The sequence below is a fragment of the Emys orbicularis genome, chromosome 19 (assembly GCF_028017835.1).
Source record: "Emys orbicularis isolate rEmyOrb1 chromosome 19, rEmyOrb1.hap1, whole genome shotgun sequence".
In the NCBI taxonomy this organism is placed as follows: Eukaryota; Metazoa; Chordata; order Testudines; family Emydidae; genus Emys; species Emys orbicularis.
Genome location: NC_088701.1, coordinates 9,218,673 through 9,238,019, shown reverse-complemented (window position 1 = coordinate 9,238,019; position 19,347 = coordinate 9,218,673). Strand labels below are relative to the sequence as shown.

The 19,347-nt window shown below is 44.8% G+C and overlaps 1 protein-coding gene across 1 annotated transcript in view; it reads right to left on the bottom strand.

Moving 5' to 3' along the window:
- Positions 1–19,347, bottom strand: part of LOC135891978 (bromodomain-containing protein 4-like) — a gene marked incomplete at its 5' end in the record, with an annotated part of 84,241 nt that overhangs the window by 47,765 nt on the left and 17,129 nt on the right. Inside the window, 4 exons of the mRNA XM_065419659.1 lie at positions 60–170; positions 1,591–1,892; positions 3,297–3,490; positions 4,312–4,521. Coding sequence (XP_065275731.1) covers positions 60–170; positions 1,591–1,892; positions 3,297–3,490; positions 4,312–4,521 — 817 coding nt within the window. The remainder of the gene's footprint in view (positions 1–59; positions 171–1,590; positions 1,893–3,296; positions 3,491–4,311; positions 4,522–19,347) is intronic.

Here is a 19,347-nt window from a genome sequence, read left to right as displayed (position 1 = left end):
ATATTTATTTATACAGAAGACAGGTATAGGACTGAGTCTTTAAATAAGCTGCATCTAACCTGTTTCTGAATCTTCACTGTCGGAGGAGCTGGATTCACTGGTGCTCTCAGACTCTGAGGAGGAGAACCCCTTCATTTTAGAGGAACCAGCAATTACATCCACTTTCTCTGCTGCAACAAGATAATAGTACAATATTGTCAAAGGATGACAAAAATAACCCAGAATCCAGTCTTGTGCTGTATGGTCCTCCTGTAATCAACAACGCCCGTAATAGGAATTCTATTGTATGGAGGGCTGCTCGTATGCTGATGCTCTATAGTTGGGGTCATAAGTAGCTTAACTAAGTAAAGTACTATTGCAATTGGGCAAAGCAAACTCACTGCCCTGTTCCCATGTTCCTTCCTAGTCCTAACCCTAGAAGGAAAGTGTGCTAGAAATGTTCACACACATTTACTGACTAGATTATACTGGCCCATAATTAATGCATAGTATTTTTTTAAAATAATGCTATTGACCCAATGAATTACAATGGGTCCAAAACTGCATATACTCAATCCTGCACATGACCCAATCCTTCTGCAATCTGTGTTAGAGAAGGCTTTTCATGCATATGCAGCATTTGACATTTACACTTCAAGCTCTAGGCTATTTTTCTTTCCAAAACACCAAAATAAGCTTACAAGTGATGCTTAGGCCAGCAGCACATAGGGCAATTTCACATCTTCTTATGGCTTGCTGAATTCCAAACGTAAAGGTTTTATTCGGATATATCAGTACAAAGAAAAGCATGGGAATGGGATATTGGAGAGTTCTGCAAACTCCCCTCTACGTGCGCAGTCACTTTTGATTCTGTAAGAGGCTTTATTCAACTTTAAAATGCTTTTCTGAGCATTAACCATATATTAAAAACTAAAACAAAGTCCAAAAACAGCTCCAAAAACTGGTGGAAAGAATCCAGGATGGCAGCCCCAGTGTAGTGAGTCTCATGCCTGGGACAATCCAAAATCCAGGCCTATACATGTGCCAACTGTTTCACAGGATGGCACCCCAGTTTGGCATGAGAGCATTCTTTCAGTGAGAAGAGGTGCTTTGGGGCTTTTTTGGCACACTGAAGGTGAGTTTGCAGCCCAGAGCAAATACTGTTGTACAATAAAAGAAAACTAAATGGTTTTTACAAGAAAAGTTTGCATGAGATTGAAACAGCATGTAATATTCCATTTAGCTGGTAGTATGATGTGTCCCTTGTATCAAGTGTTTGGAGTGAAGAAAATATTTACATTAGAGATCAAAGTACAGGGATATTAAGATAAAATGAGCCCTAAATCACAAGCCATTGAGTTAAAGTCCAGTGGTAAGATTTAACACACATGCTGTTGTGCCATTAATCTATCTTTTGATAGAAAAGTAGTAGTTTTGAAATGAGTTCTTCTCTTCCCTGGCATGAGGATATAAATACCTATATACACAGTATGTGCATCATCTCTCTCTACATGTGTGTGTCTGTGTGTGTGCGCGTGTGTGTGTCTCTCTCACAAGATTTGCACTACATCGCTGGAATGTGAAGTAAACTGCTTTGAGGATGAAAGGTACCTTGAGGTTTCCTCTTCTTCCGTAAACATGATGTTACATATCTCTCCAACTCCCGCAACGTGGATGGCTTTAATGTCTCAAAGTCAATTTCAATCTCATCAGGATTGGAGGTTTTAAGCGAGGGTTCTCTTGACTGGATGATATGGACAACTCGGCCCAGTTTCTCACCAGGGAGTTTATTAATGTCCAGGCTCAGCTGCCTCTTTTCCTCATAGGACATTGGCTTACACTTGTCCTCCTCCTCAGACTCGTAGACAGGAGGGGGTTTGCTGTTCTTCACCACCACAGGCTCCTTCTTACTACTTAGGAATAATTATAAAACATTATTATAGAAACACCAAAATCGTGAGGAGTTTAAAAAGCAGCAGCTTGATATTAATGTCTTAAATGTAACATTGATTACATTACACTCTAATTAAAAATGATCAAAGTTGTTTGTTTTCAGTAGGCTATTAAGAGTACAATTGGAATGGGTGGGTAAGAGGGCAGAGAGAACAGAACGTGATAGACAGGCGCTCCTTGGTGACATTCATTTTCAGCATTAAATATATGGATCCCTCTTATGATTTCTGACTTGCTGATCTATATGTGCGTGTGGGAGAGGAGGGGAAGCAAGAAGCAGCAGGCATAAAAAAACAAAACAAAAAAACAACTGTCCTCAGAATAAGTAACGATCTGTTAGAGACTTCATATACTAGGGTTGTGGTTTTATTCTGAGAATACAGAAATTAGACTATCACTGATTTTGAGAAACTAGGTTTGTAGTTATAAAAAGGATGTGTATCTAATTGAAGAGGTCACACTTCAGCCAGATTCATAGCACCTCAGCGTTAACACAGAATGCACAGCCTATGTAGCGAAAGGATTACCAATGAAATTAGAGAAGTAAGAGATCTATTAGGCCACAGTCAGTTCAGTTCCCTGGGAAGAATTTACAATTGAGCTCTACAGTACATTGTCTAGTATTTTATCCAGCCTCAATGCCCTAAATGGGGGGTGGGGGTAGGGGATGAGAAATGGGCTCATATCCCTTACTTTTGACAATTTTGCAGCCTAATCAAGCTCACTGCAAGCAGTTTGTACTTATATGCAAACTACATTTTCCCCTTTCTTCATTTCATCCCATTACCTGAAGTTATGATGCTTTGTTGCACCGTAAATAGTTTCTCCCCCTGGCTGAGGGTTATGCCCTTGAAATACTTGGATATTTTACCTCTGCTGAGTTGTCACTTACCCAACTGTAAATATCTAGCTCATAACCTTTTCCCTGATAAGCCAATCCCTCCAGCACCCAGGAGGGGAAGATAGATGAAATCTAAAAAACTCCAGGATCTGGGATTCAATGTCACAGTGACAATATATAGAGGAACAAAAATTAATTCTCTATCATATCTCATACTGGATACTAATGGCAGCCCCACAAGCCAGACACAGAAGCACAGGGGTGCATGAGTGAAAACAAGTACTGTCACACTGAGGCACAACGGATTGGGGGCTGCACCAACACGTGTTCCTGGAACTGATACTATCAATGCCAAGGCCCTTACAGAAGCTAGAAACCCCAGAGTGAGCCATCACTACACCACAGGCACTAGGGGTTACTGTTTGAAGTAATCCTGAATGCAAGAAGGTTGTCTCTAACTCTCTATTGTTCCTCAGTGCAGTAAAATACAAAAACTGCAAGATACGACAGACACAAAGCTGACCTTGAGTTACTGCTGTTGCTATTATTTTTCTTGGCCTTCTTGAGTGGTGGTTCCTTACTTTTCTTATTCTCCTCTACTTCTTCCTTCTTTTTGTGCTTCTCTTTTTTCTTTTCTTTCTTGTCTTTCTCCTTTTTCTTTGGTTTGCTCTGCTGTGGCTGGGACAGGGCAGCGAGCTGTTCATGCACTGCTTTAAGCTAAGAGGCAGACACACAAAGATCAAGATACTTTTGCTCTGCATCACCTCCACTCCCATATTCATTCCTTTCTTCTCCTTTCTGGCCTGGCTACTCTCACTTGCTTTCATCTCTTTGAATATTAAGTGGGTCAGTTCTAGATGCTTTTTATTGTACACTGATTTTTTTTCATTATACTTTAAAGCACCCTGACCCGCTTGACAGGGGGTAGGAAGTTTTTATAAAGTTACTACTCTCCTCACCTTTCAGCCAAGAACAGACTGCCCACTTCCTCTGCGCCAGTTGGACACTAAATGCTATTGACAATGAATGATTTAATGGACGAGGAGGGCCTGTGAGGCTACAATGATTCAGATGGAGCACTGCCTGTATTCGGGGCTGCACCTCCCTATCAGAGGTGGTGGCTACAGGCCCCATTTTATAAGTTCAGGTGCCACACTTTAGTCTTAAGTTGAGCCAGCCCAAAACTGTATTCTATCCATTCAAGTGACGCTACCTAACTCAAGGCAATGGTATAGTGTGCTGCTGTGATTTTTTTGAACATTATATGTGTACTAAATAGAACATAATCAAATGTTTTGAAAGACATCACGATATTTATTAATACTTTTCCCATTAAGCCCTTTCAACGACAGATGTCAGAGCACTTTACAATTGAGCTTCACAGCCCCTGGGAAGCCGGTAGCTCATTTTACAGATGGATAAACTAAGGCAAAGAGCTAAAGCAAATTGCCCAAGGTCACCCAAGTCAGTAGAAGAGTTGAGAATGCCCGACTCCTAGTTCCCCCTACTCTAGCCCCTAGACCCGGAGAACACATTACCTGTTCCTGGAGTTCTGCTAGTCGCTGAGCTCGTTCTTCCTCAGAATCATCTGATGAGCTATCGCTATCGGAGGAGCTATCACTGCTGCTATCGCTGGACGAAGGGGGGGCCACCTTGGTTGGGGGTGGCACCACTACTGGAGAGGAGGCTGGAATCATGGGTTCTTCAGGTTCATCTGGCATTTTAGCAAAGCGCATCTCAAAAACATCCTGGGGGAGAAAAACACATTGAAAAATAATGCTAGCTTTGCAAGTACTATACAAATACACATTTACAAGCAGCTCAGCATGTAATAATGATTATTATTCAAGCAACATAAGCACCTGACAAACACAGACAAGCCTTCCTCCTTGAAGGAACGAAGGGAGGACAGCCTAAGATTCAATATATGTTCTGTACAGGCTTGGCAGAATTCAACTTCTGATATCGATGTTTATTTTTAAGCATTTTTTGTCCATTTAATTTTTCACAGTTGCAAAAAATTACAAGTTTTAAACTTTTTTTTTTCTACTTATCTATTTAAATGTCCACAGTCGCAGGGCAGCATGGGGTGGTCAGTCAATTATTTAATGACAGCAGATGTAGAGATTCAAAAAGTTAAAGCTTTATTACCATTAAAATACAAATTGCCAATATCACATATACAAACAAACAAAGTAAATCTCCTTAAATCAAACAGTTCTCAAGCAGCATTTTTCTTACTTTGCTTATCTGTAACTTTCTATTATCGCTAGAAATATTCAGTTTGTGTGTGTATAGTGAAATTGAGGTTTACTGACATTTACCGATAAAAATCTGAACCTTCAAAGCCTACTTATGTAACTAAATAAGGTAAGAGTGCTGAATTGATGATACTATCTACACAATAAATACTAAGGTGCAGGATGATCAAACCTACTAAAACAGCAGAACAGCTCTATGGATTAGCAAAAAGAAACGTTGATTGTCCAATTCAGGGCAGAAGCTTCCTTATTCAATAAGACAAAGTTCAGAGGGCGCAAACAATTCCTCAACATTACTTCTAAAGGATAGAATTCAATGTTTTAGCTTCCTTAATTAAAAATAACTTTGAGGCAGCTTAAAGCTTACTACACTACTATACTACCTCTCTGTTCACTCCTTAACTGATATTTTAAACAAAATTAAAGTCAAAAGGTAAACCTGAGATTTGGAGGATATGGTAGATTGAAGTCCTAAAGAAAAATTACAACTATGCTTGCAGAGTCAAGACCTTAATACAAAACCCAGTACAGAGATATACTGAAATGTTGAAAAAAATCCCCTTACAGAATGGCTAATACTAAATCTGAACAACCAGATGACATGGTTCAATGTGGACACAGGTGCTGAACGGCTGCATTTTATCTCCATTGTCATTTGGCATTGCAAAAGACTGGATAACAAAGTGCATTAGCAACACAAACACCAGAACAGCATGGGCAGATGGAAAATGCCTAGAAGACCTAGACTTTGCTGATACTACACTAGTGAGTGAGGCCCATAAAAGACAGACAACTTGGCAAAAATAACACGCTAAGCAAGTTATAAGGCTAAAATATCAAAAAAGTAAAACAGTTCATCCACCTGGGCAGCACCGTTAGCCAACAGAGACCTCAAGAAGGAAGTGACATCAAGAACAGAGACACATCCACAGCATACACTAAACTCAACCACCTATGGAAATCAAAAATATACAGTGCCAGAACAAAACAGCATTTTCAATTCAAAAGTAATCTCGGTGCTAACACACGGCTGCGAGAGCTGGAGAGCTACTAAAACGTTAGTCAGAAAACCAGACACCTTCGAAAGTAAGTGCCTATGAAAGAGTCTGGGCATTGGTTGGAAAAAATCACCAATGAAGAGATCTGAGAAATCACTAACCAGCAGCTCATTTCCACCAGAATCAGAAGAAAGCACTTGACATATCTGAAGCATGTACTGCAGATGCCAACATAAACCCCCATGTGAAGCTGCCAAGTGGAAATGAAAGCACCCAAGAGCAATCTTAGGAACCCCCTTTAGTAGTGAGGGCAGAATAGTTGATCTCAACACCACAGAGCTAATGGGGAGCAGCAGCAAAGGACTGGTTTCTGCCTTCTGCACCAACATTGGCATGGAAAGGATGTAAAAAGACCTTTACCAATGCTACTTCTCGGACAGACTATCTGTAAAGATTTGTCCAGGGGGAGGTATTCCTCCATCCTGCTTTTGTGGTTAAATAATTTTAGCTTCTCTGAAGTCTTATTGTGTTCTTTAAAACCCTGGCAGGCTCTCCACCTGCTCTACAGTACTGGGTTGCTTAGAGTATGGTCGGAAAGGCAACTATGTAAAAAGGGCATCTTCTTACTCGACAGGTCTCTTCCCTGTGCGTAATATGTAAGGTTAAGATTTTGTCACTTTTACTAAAAATAACAGTCAGGTTGTGGGCAATAAGCAAAAATTCACAGGAGCCATGACCTCTCTGTGACTTTTACTTAAAATAACGGGGGGGGGGGGCAGCTGCTGGGGGTGGTATGACAGCTGGAGCCCCTGGGGGACTGACAGCCCGAGCCCCATTGCCACAGGGGTGGGGGGCACAGCCCTGGCTCCAGACACGAGTGGGTGGGGGCAGAGGAGATAGCCATGGCTCCAGCTGCAGGGGAGTGGTGCACAGCCCTGGGTGAATCATAGAATATCAGGGTTGGAAGGGACCTCAGGAGGTTCTAGTCCAACCCCCTGCTCAAAGCAGGACCAATTCCCAACTAAATCATCCCAGCCAAGGCTTTGTCAAGCCGGGCCTTAAAAACCTCTAAGGAAGGAGATTCCACCACCTCCCTAGGTAACCCATTCCAGTGCTTCACCACCCTCCTAGTGAACAGGGTGAAGTTAAAGAAGTCAAGAAGGCCTGGTAAAGTCACAGAATTCATGACTTCCATGACCTCTGTGACTAAATTGTATCCTCAGTAATATATATTGCATCCACTTTAGTGCCAAAATAAGATTTTTATATTGACATTAGTCTTGCAGAGCCAATGGGAGGGAGAAATGGATTTTACCCTGCGTCAGTCATTATCCTCTGAATTGTTAAACAAGTTCTGGTGCAGAATCTTTCTTGCTGACAAATTATATTCAGATATAACCCAAGTTGATTCTCAGATCCCAGATAGTAGGGCTGGCAATTAGGCCTGGTTTACGCTAGGAGGTTATGTCGAATTTAGCAGCGTTAAATCGAATTAACCCTGCACCCGTCCACACAACGAAGCTATTTAGTTCGACATAGAGGTCTCTTAAATTCGACTTCTGTACTCCTCCCCAACGAGGGGAGTAGCGCTAAATTCGACATGGCCATGTCGAATTAGGCTAGGTGTGGATGGAAATCGACGGTAATAGCTCCGGGAGCTATCCCACAGTGCACCACTCTGTTGACTCTCTGGACAGCAGTCCGAGCTCGGATGCTCTGACCAGCCACACAGGAAAAGCCCCGGGAAAATTTGAATTCCTTTTCCTGTCTGGGCAGTTTGAATCTCATTTCCTGTTTGGACATTGTGGCGAGCTCAGCAGCACTGGCAACGATGCAGAGCTCTCCAGCAGAGATGGCCATGCAATCTCAGAATAGAAAGAGGGCCCCAGCATGGACTGATCGGGAAGTCTTGGATCTGATCGCTGTGTGGGGCGATGAGTCCGTGCTTTCCGAGCTGCGATCGAAAAGACGGAATGCAAAGATCTACGAGAAGATCTCAAAAGCCACGACAGAGAGAGGATACAGCCGGGATGCAACGCAGTGCCGCGTGAAAATCAAGGAGCTGAGACAAGGGTACCAGAAGACCAAAGAGGCAAACGGACGCTCCGGATCCCAGCCCCAGACATGCCGTTTCTATGAGGCACTGCATTCCATCCTAGGTGCAGCCGCCACCACTACCCCACCACTGACCGTGGACTCTGAGGATGAGATATTGTCGACGGCCGCTTCCTCGGAGATGTTAGCGGACGGGAAAGATGAGGAAGGAGATGAGGAGGACGAGGCAGTCGACAGCGCTTACAACGCTGATTTCCCAGACAGCCAGGATCTCTTCATCACCCTCACAGAGATCCCCTACCAACCGTCCCCAGGCGTTAACCCTAACCCAGAATCAAGGGAAGGATCAGTCGGTAAGTGTTTTAAACATGTAAACATTTATTTTGAACAGAACATTCATATTAACAGTGGGTTTTTCATGATTTGTTTGCCCTAGGCGCTTAACGTTTCAGTCCTTGGCAGTGCAACTACTGCAAAAAAATCTAACAATGTCTGGTTTATCATGATTGGTTTGCCCTAGGCGCTCTACTGTTTAGTCCGTGCCAGTGCAGCTACAGTAAAATTCGGTCTATATGTCCGGGGATAGAGCTGAAATCCTCATGGGACATCTCCATGAAGCTCTCCTGGAGGTAATTGGAAAGCCTTTGCATGAGGTTCCTTGGGAGAGCGGCCTTATTGTGTCCTCCGTAGTAGGAAACGTTTCCGCGCCAGGAGATCATCAAGTACTCCGGGATCATTGCCTTGCAGAGCAGGGCGGCATGCGGCCCTGGTCTTTGCAGGCTTTCCCGAAGCAGCCGTTCTTTCTCGGTCTCTGAAATCCTCATAAGAGTGATGTCGCTCATGGTGACCTGCTTTGAATTAGGTAGGGGAATGTTAGTATTGGGACTGCTTGCCTGTTCCTTTACAGAACTGTAACCGGCGGTTTACAGCCACGCGGTGGAGGCGGGAGAGGGGCAGCATACAGGGATCTTTCCCTGGGACAGCCGCGAGGGGGTGGGACAGGGGCAGAGTTCATGCTTGCCGGATTGCTGGCAGCAGGAACTGGCCAACGCTAGGAGCATTGCTTTGACCGTGAAAGGAGGCCAGTGCGATTATTAAAGTTTTAAGCAGCCACAAGTCTACGGCTTACCATGTCAGCCTGCTACCCAAATTCCGCTGTCCTGCCCCGCTTCTCTGATCTGCAATGCAAGACCCCAGGCACTGAATGCGAAGGCCGATAATTCGACCTTGTCCTGAGTGCGCATGTGATAGGTGCTGTGCATGGTCTTGTTCACAGGGAAAGACTATGTTCTTTGTTCACAACAAAATTTATCTTTCTGAGGAATTCACTCCCTTTTTCCCATCCCACAGCTGCGACTGTCTCCCGACCTACCCTGGCATCACACTCCCAGAGGCTGGCGCAGATTAGGCGTAGAAAGAAAAGGACATGGGACGACATGTTCTCAGAACTTATGGGCTGCTCCCGAGCCGAGGCAGCCCAGCAGACCCAGTGGAGGGAGAACATGTCCCAAATCCATCGAGCACACATTGAACGGGAGGAGAGGTGGCGGCAGGAAGACCAGCAGGCGACTCAAACGCTGCTTGGACTAATGAGGGAGCAAACGGACACGCTCCGGCGCCTTGTGGATGTTCTGCAGGACCGGAGGCAGGAGGACAGAGCCCCGCTGCAGTCTCTCTCTAACCGCCCTCCCCCGCCACAAAGTCCCATACCCCCCTCACCAAAAGTACCAAGAAGGAGGGGCGGCAGAGTCCGTGAAAACTCTCACTCCACCCCTGCCGACTGCTCAAGGACCAGAAGGCTGTCATTCCCCAAAATTTGATAAGTCCTTTCCTTCCCGCCTCACCCAAGCCCCCGTATCAGTTTCATCCCCTAACTGTGTAGTTGCTAATAAAAAATACATTCCTGTTAATTACTGTTTCCATCATGTTCTTTTTGAGGAGAGTCTGTTTGAAGGGGGGGAAGGGGGTTGGTAATTGGACAGGACAGTCACCTTTACCAGGGTACAGACGCGGGGGCAGGTTCAGCAGCAGGTCACACACACATTGCAGTCACTAGGCACCCTGGTCAGTCTGGGAGGTGGTTTTCATCTTCTTGGGGGGGGGGGGGGGGGGGGGCTATGTGACTTTGTGGCGGGGGAGGGCGGTTAGAGATCTTATGCAGCGGTCCTTATCCTGGATCACAGAGCCATGCAGCAGGGGATCTGTAACCGTCCTCCCACTGCCACAAAGTCACATAGCCCCCACACACAGAGTCCCGAACAGGAGGGGTGGCAGGCTCCGTTGAAACAACCAGTCCACCAGTGCAGAGCCTGTCATTCCTGGAGTTTAGAAGCGTCCTTTGCATCACTACACTACACCCGCTCCCCACCACAGTCTGCGTCCCAGTTTCAACACTTTACCGCGAAAACAGTAATAAAGAAAACGGTGTTCATTAACAAATTTTCAGTGATTTTATTTTTAAACGTGTGTTGGAAGGGGGGGAACGGGGTATGTAACTGGAGAGGATAGTGAACATTCACTGGGTAAAGAAACGGGGGCAGGTTCAGCTTCTCTGTAAACAAACTTAATAGTCACAGGTTACCCTGCTCACTGAGGAACCTAGCTTTCAAAGCCTCCCGGATGCACAGCGCGTCCCGCTGGGCTCTTCTAATCGCACGGCTGTCTGGCTGGGCGTAATCAGCAGCCAGGCTATTTGCCTCAACCTTCCACCCCGCCATAAAGGTCTCCCCCTTGCTCTCACAGAGATTGTGGAGCACACAGCAAGCTGCAATAACAATGGGGATATTGGTTTCGCTGAGATCAGAGCGAGTCAGTAAGCTTCTCCATCTCCCCTTGAGACGTCCAAAAGCACACTCCACCACCATTCTGCACTTGCTCAGACGGTAGTTGAAGAGTTCTTTTTCACTGTCCAGGGCGCCTGTATAGGGCTTCATGAGCCAGGGCATTAGCGGGTAGGCTGGGTCCCCGAGGATCACTATAGGCATCTCCACATCCCCAACAGTTATTTTGTGGTCCGGGAAGTAAATACCTTCCTGCAGCCGTCTAAACAGACCAGAGTTCCTGAAAACACGAGCGTCATGAACCTTGCCCGGCCATCCGACGTTGATCATAGAATCATAGAATATCAGGGTTGGAAGGGACCTCAAGAGGTCATCTAGTCCAACCCCCTGCTCAAAGCAGGACCAATTCCCAACTAAATCATCCCAGCCAGGGCTTTGTCAAGCCGGGCCTTAAAAACCTCCAAGGAAGGAGACTCCACCACCTCCCTAGGTAACGCATTCCAGTGCTTCACCACCCTCCTAGTGAAATAGTGTTTCCTAATATCCAACCTGGACCTCCCCCACTGCAACTTGAGACCATTGCTCCTTGTTCTGTCATCTGCCACCACTGAGAACAGCCGAGCTCCATCCTCTTTGGAACCTCCCTTCAGGTAGTTGAAGGCTGCTATCAAATCCCCCCTCATTCTTCTCTTCTGGAGACTAAACAATCCCAGTTCCCTCAGCCTCTCCTCATAAGTCATGTGCTCCAGACCCCTAATCATTTTTGTTGCCCTCCGCTGGACTCTTTCCAATTTTTCCACATCCTTCTTGTAGTGTGGGGCCCAAAATTGGACACAGTATTCCAGATGAGGCCTCACCAATGTCGAATAAAGGGGAACGATCACGTTCCTCGATCTGCTGGCAATGCCCCTACTTATACAGCCCAAAATGCCGTTAGCCTTCTTGGCAACAAGAGCAGACTGTTGACTCATATCCAGCTTCTCGTCCACTGTGACCCCTAGGTCCTTTTCTGCAGAACTGCTACCTAGCCATTCGGTCCCTAGTCTGTAGCAGTGCATGGGATTCTTCCGTCCTAAGTGCAGGACTCTGCACTTATCCTTGTTGAACCTCATCAGGTTTTTTTTGGCCCAATCCTCTAATTTGTCTAGGTCCCTCTGTATCCGATCCCTACCCTCTAGTGTATCTACCACGCCTCCTAGTTTAGTGTCATCTGCAAACTTGCTGAGAGTGCAGTCCACACCATCCTCCAGATCATTAATAAAGATATTAAACAAAACCGGCCCCAGGACCGACCCTTGGGGCACTCCGCTTGAAACCGGCTGCCAACTAGACATGGAGCCATTGATCACTACCCGTTGAGCCCGACGATCTAGCCAGCTTTCTATCCACCTTACAGTCCATTCATCCAGCCCATATTTCTTTAACTTGGCGGCAAGAATACTGTGGGAGACTGTATCAAAAGCTTTGCTAAAGTCAAGGAATAACACATCCACTGCTTTCCCCTCATCCACAGAGCCAGTTATCTCATCATAGAAGGCAATTAGGTTAGTCAGGCACGACTTCCCTTTGGTGAATCCATGCTGACTGTTCCTGATCACTTTCCTCTCCTCTAAGTGTTTCATAATTGATTCCTTGAGGACCTGTTCCATGATTTTTCCAGGGACTGAGGTGAGGCTGACTGGCCTGTAGTTCCCCGGATCCTCCTTCTTCCCTTTTTTAAAGATGGGCACTACATTAGCCTTTTTCCAGTCATCCGGGACCTCCCCCGATCGCCATGAGTTTTCAAAAATAATGGCTAATGGCTCTGCAATCTCATCCGCCAACTCCTTTAGCACCCTCGGATGCAGCGCATCCGGCCCCATGGACTTGTGCACATCCAGTTTTTCTAAATAGTCCCGAACCACTTCTTTCTCCACATAGGGCTGGTCACCTTCTCCCCATATTGTGCTGCCCAGTGCAGCAGTCTGGGAGCTGACCTTGTTTGTGAAGACCGAGGCAAAAAAATCATTGAGTACATTAGCTTTTTCCACATCCTCGGTCACTAGGTTGCCTCCCACATTCAGTAAGGGGCCCACACTTTCCTTGACTTTCTTCTTGTTGCTAACATACCTGAAGAAACCTTTCTTGTTACTCTTAACATCTCTTGCTAGCTGCAACTCCAAGTGTGATTTGGCCTTCCTGATTTCATTCCTGCATGCCTGAGCAATAGTTTTATACTCCTCCCTGGTCATTTGTCCAATCTTCCACTTCTTGTAAGCTTCTTTTTTGCGTTTAAGTTCAGCAAGGATTTCACTGTTTAGCCAAGCTGGTCGCCTGCCATATTTACTATTCTTTCTACACATCGGGATGTTTTTTTCCTGCAACCGCAATAAGGATTCTTTAAAATACAGCCAGCTCTCCTGGACCCCTTTGCCCTTCATGTTATTCTCCCAGGGGATCCTGCCCATCTGTTCCCTGAGGGAGTCAAAGTCTGCTTTTCTGAAGTCCAGGGTCCGTATTCTGCTGCTCTCCTTTCTTCCTTGTGTCAGGATCCTGAACTCGACCATCTCATGGTCACTGCCTCCCAGGTTCCCATCCACTTTTGCTTCCCCTACTAATTCTTCCCTGTTTGTGAGCAGCAGGTCAAGAAAAGCTCTGCCCCTAGTTGGTTCCTCCAGCACTTGCACCAGGAAATTGTCCCCTACACTTTCCAAAAACTTCCTGGATTGTCTGTGCACCGCTGTATTGCTCTCCCAGCAGATATCAGGGTGATTAAAGTCTCCCATGAGAACCAGGGCCTGCGATCTAGCAACTTCTGCTAGTTGCCAGAAGAAAGCCTCATCCACCTCATCCCCCTGGTCTGGTGGTCTATAGCAGACTCCAACCACGACATCACCCTTGTTGCTCACACTTCTCAACTTTATCCAGAGACTCTCAGGTTTTTCTGCAGTTTCATATCGGAGCTCTGAGCAGTCATACTCCTCTCTTACATACAACGCAACTCCCCCACCTTTTCTGCCCTGCCTGTCCTTCCTGAACAGTTTATATCCATCCATGACAGTACTCCAGTCATGTGAGTTATCCCACCAAGTCTCTGTTATTCCAATCGCATCATAGTTCCCTGATTGTGCCAGGACTTCCAGTTCTCCCTGCTTGTTTCCCAGGCTTCTTGCATTTGTGTATAGGCACTTAAGATAACTCATCGATCGTCCCTCTTTCTCAGCATGAGACAGGAGTCCTCCCCTCTTGCGCTCTCCTGCTTGTGCTTCCTCCCAGGATCCCATTTCCCCACTTACCTCAGGGCTTTGGTCTCCTTCCCCCGGTGAACCTAGTTTAAAGCCCTCCTCACTAGGTTAGCCAGCCTGCTGGCGAAGATGCTCTTCCCTCTCTTCGTTAGGTGGAGCCCGTCTCTGCCCAGCACTCCTCCTTCTTGGAACACCATCCCATGGTCGAAGAATCCAAAGCCTTCTCTCCGACACCACCTGCGTAGCCATTCATTGACTTCCACGATTCGACGGTCTCTACCCAGGCCTTTTCCTTGCACAGGGAGGATGGACGAGAACACCACTTGCGCCTCAAACTCCTTTATCCTTCTTCCCAGAGCCACGTAGTCTGCAGTGATCCGCTCAAGGTCATTCTTGGCAGTATCATTGGTGCCCACATGGAGAAGCAGGAAGGGGTAGCGATCCGAGGGCTTGATGAGTCTCGGCAGTCTCTCTGTCACATCGTGTATCCTAGCTCCTGGCAAGCAGCAGACCTCTCGGTTTTCCCGGTCGGGGCGGCAGATAGATGACTCAGTCCCCCTGAGGAGGGAGTCCCCGACCACCACCACCCACCTCCTCCTCTTGGGAGTGGTGGTCGTGGAACCCATAGGGCTTCATGAGTTGATGTTTGTAAAACATCCCCTATGATCCACCAGTGCTTGCAGCACCATTGAAAAGTAGCCCTTTCGGTTAATGTACTGGCTGGCCTGGTGGTCCGGTCCCAGGATAGGGATGTGAGTTCCATCTATAGCCCCACCACAGTTTGGGAATCCCATCGCGGCGAAGCCATCTATGATGACCTGCACATTTCCCAGGGTCGCTACCTTTGACAGCAGTACCTCAACGATTGCGTTGGCTACTTGCATCACAACAACCCCCACGGTAGATTTGCCCACGCCAAAGTGGTTCGCGACTGACCGGTAGCTGTCTGGCGTTGCAAGCTTCCAGAGGGCTATGGCCACTCGCTTCTGGACACTCAGGGCTGCTCGCATCCGGGTGTCCTTGCGCTTCAGGGCAGGGGACAGCAACTCACAAAGTTCCAGGAGAGTTCCCTTCCGCATCCGAAAGTTTCGCAGCCACTGTGATTCATCCCAGACCTGCAGCACTATGCGGTCCCACCAGTCCGTGCTTGTTTCCCGGGCCCAGAATCGCCGTTCCACAGCATCAACATGACCCATTGCCACCATGATGTCCACGGTGCGGGGTCCCGTGCTTTGTGACAGGTCTGTGCCACTCTCAGACTTCATGTCCTCACCGCGCTGCCGTAGCCTCCTCGCCCGATTTCTCAGCATCTGCCTCTGGAAAAGGTGGATGATAAGGTGCGAGGTGTTGACAACGGGCATAACTGCAGTGATGGTCGCAGCGGGCTCCATGCTCGCAGTGCTGTGGCGTCCGCGCTGTCACTGACCAGAAAAGTGCGCGAACTGATTGCCCGCCGGCGCTTTCAGGGAGGGATGGCGGGAGTGACGGTTGGATGACGACAGTTACCCAAAACCACCCTCGACACATTTTTTTCCCCAGAAGGCATTGTGGGCTCGACCCAGAATTCCAATGGGCAGCGGGGACTGCGGGAACTGTGGGATAGCTGCCCACAGTGCACTGCTTCCAATGTCGACGCTTGCCCCGTTAGTGTGGACTCACAAAGTCGAATTACTGTCCTTAGTGTGGATACACACGTTCGACTTTGTAATATCGATTCCACATATTCGATTTAAGTAAAATCGAACTACTCTCGTAGTGTAGACATACCCTTAGAAACACCATCTTTTTACAGGTAAGGCAAATGAGAGACAGACACACAACGCTATCTGAACTAAATTCTCAGAGCACATCCTAACTGCTCAGTCAGGTAAATAGTGGCTGGGATTTAGTTTTTAAATAAGGCAAATGTAAAAAAGTTCTTCATGGTACAGAGGAGTCCCAAACGCCAACATTTAGTTACTGTGACATGCCAAAGCACCATCCCCACCTAGAGCAAAGGCAGCTGGGGAAACAAAGTTAGTCTAACAGCAGAAGAATCCATTTTAAATATTCTCTAACCCATTTATCATTCAATATGTAAAAACTAAAGCATGACTCTTTAAAAGGGTTATATTTAAAAAATGTAAAAACACATTTATGGTGAAAAGCCACATAAATGCTACCAATCATAATATTAAGTCTGTATTTGTCAGTTAAGCATGTACTGCTCAGTCATGCATGTTACAAGCAATCTGTGGCTTGTGCCTCAGAACAATTAAGGGGGTAATTCTGCCTGATTGATATGCAGTCATTTTGCTCACATATGGCCTACCTGACTTAGCTATTTAAACATACATTTAAAAGGAAATAACTAGTAGTGGGCCACATTACCATGACATCAAGGTTAAAGGCCCAAATCCAGGACCTTACTGTAAGTCTAGCTACCTTTCTGATATTTTACTTATAATTTCAGAATGCTGAATGCATTAGCTGCCTGGAGACAAACAACTAGGCTATTAGAAATATAAGGCTGTACCATTTAAGTAATTTCCCCAAGATCTGCAATCTGTCTGGAAACTGGACTTTAACCACAATACCCTTGAAGGAAACAATAGGGACAGGGGAGAAATAGTTTAAAAATTGTATTATTTTTTGTTTGTTTGTTTTTAAGACAACTCTTGCATGCTGAAATTTTCTGTGCCAAGTTATACCCTGTACTAACACTTTATTCAGCACAGACAGTTTAAAACAAGAATTATGCAAATACCCTCTTACCAGTACCACTGCAGTGACTACTGTCTGCCCTCCTTCTTAGCAAAGGTACAAGCTCCATTTCCTAAAGACAATGATTACATCATAACCAGCTGGCTACAGAAAGCAAACACCACCTCAATTACATTTACCACTTGACCAAGCAACTTGCAATTATATTTTAGTGTGAACCAGGGCGCAGAGTCACCTTTATGTGAAACACTGACTTAAATCAATGATATGGCAACTGTAAACTGAGAACATTTAAGAGTCTGATATGAAAGCCTAAAAGTATTTTTCAACATCTGTCCATTTTGTTTGTTTGAATGTTTAACTGCAAAGTTTTTTTTTCCTGTAAGATTCCAAAAGACGACATAACCAACGACATAGGATTTTAGCAACACTTGAAACACTCACCATTATCCTTAAGAGGTTGAAAAAACTGAACTTTAGAGACATTAGTTTTTTCTCTCACAAACCTTATGCTGTTTCCCTTTGTGAACTCTCTCACTCTAGCAGAGAGACCAAGATGACCACATCTCAGATTTCTGACTCTTAAGAGAAACAGTTTTGTTTATATGTATTTTCAAGAGCCATAGCCCTTTTACTTTTAAAATCAGATAAACAAGTTTTTTACTTATCAAAATCTTTGTGATTCACATTTGAATCCCTTTCATAGAAAGAGTGAAGGATTTTACAAATAAAACGTAATTTGTGAATAATTTAGATCTGAAGAAAATAAGGGATTTTGTTCATATAACTGCAGCTCTTCTCTTCAACTATATTTATATAGAGAAAGAGTAAATGTGGGTAAAACAAAAATACAATGGTTAGAAACGAAGTTTTGAAATGATAAATATGAAGAACAGCCCTAATTAACTGCTGCAAAAAACAAAACAAAAAAAAAAGCGGGGGGGGGGAGAGGGGGGAAGGGCGGGCGCACAAATTCTCATCTTTCTCTATGACACACTTCTGCTGTCAGGATTTTCAGTACCATCCCTCTATCAAGTTTTGAATGCATTTAAAAGAATAAGGCAAAAATTCACCTTCTGCCTGGAAGTTCAACATTTAACCTATAGAGGTTGTTTTGTGTATGTAAGAGTTTATCTCTTAACTCTACTGTGTATACAACTTAGATTAGAAACTCTTTAGCACAGGGCACATGTCTGCTCATCATGGTGCTATGCATACTGTTGGTATGAAAATAAATATTTACCCATGTATTTACCCATAACTCATTTTAATCACTCACCAAATAAAATATGCTGCAGTATAAAAATTTACTATTTAAATATGAAACTATTTTAACACACAGTTAAATAAAATAAATCAATAACCTCATTTCACAAATCAGCTATTAAGCATTATCAAAAATATTTACACAAGAGACTAATGATTCCTTTGAACAACAAACATTTAACAGGACTTTTTAAATAAGGAAACTGAACACAAAACCAACATGCTTTTCCTTCTCCTTTGTCCTCCCTTAGAGTACAGGCAAAGGATCACAGATACGAAATTTGTACTGACTTATATACTAGTCTACTTTGGCTCTTGTACCACACCTGTCACTACGACTTGAATGAAATCCTTTCTTGAAACCTTCTTGCACTTTTAATTCAGTCGCACCCATCTCTGAACTCTCATCAGTTTTGGCCTCAAGAACTTGTATCTGTAGGATTTTTTCCTCTATATGCTTTTTGTAAATCAAAGTAATTATAGCACCATTTGCCTTCCCATAGACTTTGTATACACTAGATTTTTTGCCAAAATATTCTCTCTGTTGCTACCTCCAGTTCAGCTTCTCAACTTGGTAGCAATGGTGAGTGCACAGGTAACTCCAGGTGTGCATTTACATTTTAACTACCGTATCATCTAACTTTGCTTACAGAAGGTCTAAGAAGATGCAGTGGGGTAGACTGTAGGCTCTTGAGGGGCAGGGACTGCCATTTATTGTGTGTGGATATCTATCACATTAGGGACCCAATCTGTTGACCTTTAAGCACTACCGTAATACAAATTTTGATTAATCATATCATAGGTGGCCACCTAAAGCCCTGTCTGCCCTAACAAGTAGCACGGTTAGTGGCAAGTTTTTGGCAAAAAAAGCCTCGTGCAGACAAGGCTCTAAAGTTCCTGAAGTGCTTCACAAGCTTTACTAATCAGACAACCTTCCCGCCACAAACAAACAAATTGCCTCTGCATCTGAGGTGTTTAACAATGAAAAGCAACACTTTCACAGCAGGTTAATGCAGAAACTGAAAACTACAATTGCCAACTGGATCAAGTAATAAATTAAAAATAAAACAGGCAGAAAAAATAATCCAATAAAAGCAGCTTGAAGTTGACACAGATACCATCTAGTGGCAAAAATACATTGTTAACCTACTGACAAAAATTCACTAATTTATACTCAAATACAAGCAAACATCTTTATGAACAGCACAAAATAGTGATCAGAAATGGGCAAAGGGTTAACTAGTCATATCAAAACATGACACTATTGAGCACAGAGCCACAGAAAGA